The 6,772-nt window shown below is 36.7% G+C and overlaps 1 protein-coding gene across 3 annotated transcripts; it reads left to right on the top strand.

Moving 5' to 3' along the window:
- The first annotated feature begins 480 nt into the window (after window positions 1–480).
- Window positions 481–6,081, top strand: LOC111865538 (DNA-directed RNA polymerase II subunit GRINL1A). 3 transcript variants are annotated; one of them, XM_023853652.2, is made up of 3 exons: window positions 481–695; window positions 4,012–4,651; window positions 5,693–6,081. In XM_023853652.2, the coding sequence occupies exons 1-3, from the start codon at window positions 544–546 to the stop codon at window positions 5,912–5,914; spliced, it is 1,014 nt and encodes a 337-aa protein (XP_023709420.1). In that variant the 5' UTR covers window positions 481–543; the 3' UTR covers window positions 5,915–6,081. The 3 variants fall into 3 exon arrangements, with proteins under 3 accessions (XP_023709420.1, XP_023709418.1, XP_023709419.1); XM_023853650.2 differs by having other exon boundaries at window positions 3,994–4,651; XM_023853651.2 differs by having other exon boundaries at window positions 482–695; window positions 4,009–4,651.
- Window positions 6,082–6,772: the final 691 nt, after the last annotated feature.

Genomic DNA, 6,772 nt, shown 5'->3' with positions numbered 1-6,772 from the left:
ATTAATAGGAGGTTAGCATAAATGTCAAGAATTTGTCACCCACTGGAACAGTGGTATCCTGGGTTTGAATCCCTCTTGAATGCGTTTATTTTGTATTTGTGCTGCCCGTTGTGGATAGCAGCATTGCGAGGAACTGATAATCTGTGCAAGGAGTAGTACCAAGTGTCTGTGAGATTCGAATTTAAGAATTAATTCTGGATTGCCACACACTGGAGAACAATCCCCAATTTAAAATTTGCATATTGCTGTCCCTATATACGTATTTTTTTCGTTTAATCAACGCTCAAGGGTATATAATGAGATTATTTATTTATTTTCTGTAAGCATGAATGTAATTTTATACAGTTAGGGTTTGAGTAATTTATAGAAAATAATTTTTAACTTTCGATATAGTATATAAGGTATCCAGCAGGTGGCAGAATGTACCAATTAAGATTGTCTCGCCATCTGACACACATTCCCCATACTAAGATGATATTGCAGTGTCACCAACATAACCACATAAAAGGGTCGTATGTTTTATCCAGTAGGTACAATGACGCGATGCTGCCGAAGAAGATTATCAAAAAAATTCCTGGGAATATATTGGAACCTTCACGTCGTGAAAAGCAAGGATATATTGATGACTTGAACACAAAAACCAAAGCAGAATTGCTTGAACTCGTAGAAAGACAAGACAAGCTTCTTACTAATAAGTGAGTGAAATACTGAGGTTAGAATTGTAATGCCACTAATAATTTGTATCAACGTAGACTACTTATGCGTATATTGTAGTATATAGATGGTAGAGTGAATTAGAAGCACTGTTTTTAATTCTGTTGGATGTGTAACAGTACATTGCAGTATTCCCCTCCATCACATCAGAACCTGGAATGTGGATGATTGTATTTTTCTGGTTTAATGATACCTTTCATTGCCGATAACCGCAACATTCGAATTCAGTGGCAAGTTAAGGGGTTCTATCAGTATCTTTATTTTAATTACATAGATCCTTAATGTCTACCAAAGTCAGCAGATATAGAAAATGTCATATATGCATATGTCAGATCAAAACACAAAACTAGTCACCTTACAACTACATTCACAAAAGAAACAATAATTATACATAATTCAGTATTTTAACAAGCATATAGGACTCTACAGTAATACCTTATTAAGATCATAGCTTAAATATATAAACAAATATCAGATTATAATCAGTCAATTTATACAATGTACTATATAAACAGCATGATAAAATGTTTAATTTGTCTTGTATTTAAAATATTCTTCTAATTTATAAAATAAATGGAAATACAAACAATTTTTCAAAGCCGATTTAAGATTTTTTGCATTATGGGACAAATCCTTTATTGGAACAGGTAAATTGTCAAACACCTTAGTCCCAGTGTAATATGTTCCCCTATTATAAACTGAGAAATGAGATGGTGAGTGATGCAAATCAGATTTGGTCCTAATATTAATATTATGAATCTCAGAATTTACTTTAAAATTATGTTTATTATTGATCACAAATAATGAATGTGTGTATATAAGTGGTAATATTTTTAATTCTCTAAAGTATTCACTACATGAATCTCTATCTCTAATCTGCACCATAATTCTGATAGTTCTTTTTTTGTAGTCTAAAAATTATATTGCTATAACAAGAAAATCACCAAAATATTAGTCCATGAGTCATGATTTTCATTTTTCATTTCATTTATTCACCTTCCATAAGTCCCGTCGAGAGTACATTCTCATGCGGATGTGGAGATCGTCCTAGTTACAGACACAACTAAGGATTACAGTTGTCATCCAACAGCATACACATTTGTATAAAATACTGATAAACATACACAATAAATAAATAAGTTCATTTTAGTTGTAAAAGTAATGGCAAGCCTTATACAATTTGTACAGTTTTATACAAGTCTATTAATTAAAAATTCAATAGTTAAAACACAATGTCATTAATGAGTTTTGTATAACATACATTAATTATATAATAAATTGAAATAAAGACTATTATACAGTAATATAAAGATTGTGTATATCAAAATAAGCATCTATAAACCAGAACACAGACTGACAGTCTTGTCTTCTTTTAATTGTAAAGCAAGACAACTAGTCGGATCTTAAAAAGATTTATAACTAAAATATTCCTATAAAGAATAAAAAGAATGTAAATATAAAAATTGTTTTAATTGTACCTCAATACAGTGAAAATAGGAATAATATACCATCTTCAATGTTTTTTGGGACAAGAATGGCATAATTGTTCTAATCACAAAGCAAGCTGAACTCAGTGTGTGTACAACTATAGCTATATGAGTCTTCCAAGAAAATGCGTTGTCCATTGTTAGTCCAAGAAATTTTGTATGACAAATATTAACTATTTTCTTGTTCCCATGCATTATATTTAAATAAATTAAAGAACTAATCCTACTTATAAATTGCATAAATTGTGTCTTATCAACATTTAGTTATAAGAAATTTGTAGTGAACCATCTATTTATATGTTGAAAAACTTTATTAACACTGTGTTTGAATTTCTAAGGTTATGCGGTAGCATAGTGGTTAAGGCACTATGCTGCAAGTTGGAAGGTCGCGGGTTCAAATACCGATGAGGTCATTGGATTTTTTTCAATTGACCTAATCCTTCTGGCCGCACTATGGCCCTGGGATTCACTCAGCCTCTAACAGAAATGAGTACCAGGATGAAATAATTAAATAGTTACGCGGCCCATAAGGCTGACAACCTTACCGCCATCTTTGAGCCAATTGTGTAGATAATGTGGGACCCTCAACGTGTCACAACTCTATGGGCCTTCATGGCATGTTACAAGGATAGCTTTACTTTTTTTACTTAATGATTACATTAGTGTCATCTGCAAATAGAACGATTTCAGCATTATCATTTACTGTTTTGCTAAGTAAGTTGGATAGGTTGAGTAGGCCTAGCCGAGTCATTGTTAATGTTGACGGCTGTATGTATGCAGTCACTGCAGAAAATGGTAAAGACCCCCTGCCTTCTTAAGCTCCACACCATGAAGATGTATGTGGGAATGGAGGTATAGTGCCATTATTCTTGTCTTCAGAACTAGATGGATGTGAGTTTTCTGCCTGACTTTCCAGCTGCTTTACCCCCACAGAAAGCGCTCCTGGTACCCATTAGACAGGATGCTGGATGGCCCATAGAGCTGGTCTCAACACTGTGAAGTAGAGAGAAGTCTTGCCCCTGCTGGAAATTAAACCCCAGCCATCCAGCCCATAGTCCATCACTATACTGACTGAGCTGTCCCAGCTCCACACTTTTTTCATGGACTCTCTATATCAGACAGTGCTGTGATAAAACGAACCCAACAGAAGAAAACTGTATGGGGCATTCCAGAAAAACATTATAAATGAAATTTTATTAGTGGATGAAGTATTGTATAGGCCTTTATTATTTTCAGTTCCTGTAACATTTAAATTCATGCTGTGCTATGTGTAGAAAATCCCTGTCAGATAACTTGTTCTCCAGAGCGTTATTGTATCTATCAGGGGGGCAGTCAACAATAAGCATCCACTGTAAAAATTGTATTGCCATTTCAATTATGTGATTTGAGCCATTTGTTTTGTATTGCAACATTATACCACAACATTTTTTAATGGCTTTTCCAGCCCATTCACGGTAACCGTAACCATTTTTTTCACAGACAGTAGAACTCCTTGAATGAGTGATCAGCTCATCACAAGGCTGCTACCTAAACACACGGCAACACAAATACAGAATAAATGCATACACACCCAAACATCTACGCCTTAAGTGGGATTCAAACCCACGATCCGAGCATCTGAGCAAGGAAAGATAGTTCATGCTCCGAACTGTGCGGCCACTGTGACCGGCATCACATAACATTACCTCACTGTATTCTTACTGCAACTACGCATTAACTAAGTAGCTGGCTTTCTAATGTCATTTTATTTTTGTAATCTAAGAAAGTTGTTTTGGAAAATTTATTTTTACAGCATTCTGTTTTGCAGAAGTTTCTTGAGGAAGTTACCAGACAAAGGTGAGAAAATATCAAAATTTCGAACCCTGCTAGCAGAAGAACTGTCACGGAGAGATGAAGTTGAAAAAGTATGTGACAAATTTTCTGGTTTAAATGTTGGGAAGTCTGGTATGTTGGATGAGATAGAATGGACAGGAAAGTATTCTCAAACTGTCCGTGAGAGCCCTCTGTTGGACAGTGATGATGAAAGTGATGAAGAAAGAAACCCACTCAAAATACTCGCAACCCAGTCTGGAGTTGGCACATACAAGAAACGGTATGTGACTGAAGAACCAGAAGAAAGACTTATTAAGCCTGAAGATCTGAAGGACGCGGAATATAGTGTTAGTAACAGAAGAGAAGGAAGTGAACCAATGGAAGATGCTTATGTAAAACATTTGTGTGATAAATTTGAAAAACAAAGAGAAAAGAAGAGGGAGCCATTTAGAACTCACCGTATAACAAAAACAAAACCAGATGAACAGTCAGTTAACATTCAGCAGAGCAAGAAGCCCTTGGGCCCACACTGGGAGGTAACAGCTGCCACCCCACCACCACCCATTCATGGAGACGTGAAACTTATCAACTTACAGGAGTCTCTTCATCTTCAGAAAGAGCAGGCAGAAAAATTAAAGGTACTGGTGATTACTTATCTTGCAAATGTATGAATTTAAGATTATTTAAAAACAATGTGAAAACTAAAAGGAATACAAATTTGTGGCTTTGATACTGTAAAACAGTAATGTCTTACAATACAAATGTAAGTTTAATATACAGAAATGAAGTAACCAGAACATCCAGTCTGGACAAGTCATGTCAGATTTCAGGTTCTCACAGCAGTGGTTATGAAGCGTTTTGGCTTCTGGGGTATAATGCCATTCGGTTCATTGAAAGTCAGTTTATGTTTCAGAGGAACATGTGCTCTCCATCTTCAGGACCAAAGAATAAGTAAGAACCAGCATGAAAGCTCTGCTTCCCACATTCTTTTTTTTCCCCCTTATCGTATTCTTTGATCTTGAAGATGGAGGTGACCTGTTACCCCAAAACATCAGTTGACTTTCAATGGACTACACATTATTATATGCCCAAAACTATAACTTTGGACAACTCATGTCTTTAACATGGCATAAATTCATAATCTCTAGTGAGTAGCCCAAATTCTTGAATAGGCCTACTTCGTGAATTTAGGCTAGATACTAAAAATACGAAGGGGGGCACTTGGTAGCATAGTTGGTTGAGGCACTATGCTACAAGCTGGAAGGTCGCAGGTTCAAGTCCCGATGAGTTCATTGGATTTTTTTCAGTTGACCTATTCCTTCCAGCCGCACCATGGCCCTGGGGTCGAGTCACCCTCTAACAGAAATGAGTGCCAGGAATTAATTAAATAATTTTCCTGGGGAGTAAAGCGCCGCCAGCGTGTAAAGCTGACAACCTTACCGCCATCTTTGATCTGATTGTCTAGATAATGTGGGACCCTCAACGTCTCGCAACCCTATGGGCATTCACGGCCTGTTACAGGGATAGCTTTACTTTTTCATTTTTTTGCTAAAAATACGAAGGTGCCAAGATGTTGCAACATTCCACATGGGGACTGCTTGCTCTACAATTTTGCTTTTTCTCACATATTAGTTCAAACATGTCCATTGCTGGTGTTTCTTATTCCTGTTTTGATGCAGGATATCCAAGCTAAGCAAGCAGCTGAGAAACTGAAGTCTCAGTTGGGCCTGATGATGGGTAATACATTATTAGATCCATCCCTGCACTTAGGGTATCGTGACGAGCCCCATCACACAGATTCAAGCAGCAGTTCAGAAGATGAAATGGCCAATAGTGAGGGCGAACAAGAAGATGAAGAGCCAGAAAAGGATGGCGCTGTTGTTTATAATATTGTTGATTAAACTTTTGAAAAGAGTTACTGCAGGATTGGCCATGTTATGGTTCAATGAATTATTTATAGAATTTCAGAATTTTGAAAGATGATGGCAACTGTAATTAAAGAACTGACTTTGATGTAAATTGTACCATATTGGTACACCATACATAATAAACCATTTATTAAAATTATTATTTTGGTGTTTGATTCCATATACGGTATAGAAACTGGCTACAGGCTGATTGGCTGAGGGGTCGGAGTTGAAGTCCCGTTAGGGTCAAGAATTTTCTCCACTCCGCAGCATCCAGACCAGCTCACCCAGCCTCCTGTCCAATGGGTACTGCGGGAGGCCTTTCCCCGGGGTTAAAGCAGCTGAGGCGTGAAGCTGACCACCCACAACTAGTGCCTAGGCCAAGAAAATGTAGATCTATACATCCACTTCCCCTGACATATTTTTTGCGTTAGTGCTTAATTAGTTAAGCATAGGGATATCTTTACCTTTTTACCTTCCGAAATGTAGTTCCTTGAGCTATGGAAATTCATAAAATTTATACCAAAATTGAGTGCAGTGCAAGGGAGATTGGCTTTATAAATGGAAAGATGAATTCACCCCTGTGCCTAAGCATGTATTGCATTGGGATGTAAAGGCAAAGTCCCACACATTTTGTCGTGTGTGTTCAATCTATTTGATCCTTTTGCGTGTCATGACAACTAAACTAGAATCGGGGGCAGGGGGCCATAAATGTGCATGTGCATACCAACTAGTCACTGTTACTCTCTTTCTTATAATTTTATTTTTAGTGTGCTTTCAGTATTCTGTAGGAATTACTTATGTTGCTTTTGTTACTTAGTATGTCAGGCTCCTGTATATATATCCTTGTAA

This window comes from Cryptotermes secundus, unplaced genomic scaffold (assembly GCF_002891405.2).
Source record: "Cryptotermes secundus unplaced genomic scaffold, Csec_1.0 scaffold836, whole genome shotgun sequence".
Lineage (NCBI taxonomy): Eukaryota > Metazoa > Arthropoda > Insecta > Blattodea > Kalotermitidae > Cryptotermes > Cryptotermes secundus.
This window is presented reverse-complemented; position numbering and strand designations above follow the sequence as displayed.

Excerpts from the sequence above, each read along its gene's own strand:
- LOC111865538 (XM_023853650.2), top strand. The coding sequence starts at position 544 with ATGCTGCCGAAGAAGATTATCAAAAAAATTCCTGGGAATATATTGGAA. Across the intron at positions 696-3,993 it reads GACAAGCTTCTTACTAATAA|CATTCTGTTTTGCAGAAGTT; the intron begins GTGAGTGAAATA and ends TTATTTTTACAG. Across the intron at positions 4,652-5,692 it reads AGCAGGCAGAAAAATTAAAG|GATATCCAAGCTAAGCAAGC; the intron begins GTACTGGTGATT and ends GTTTTGATGCAG.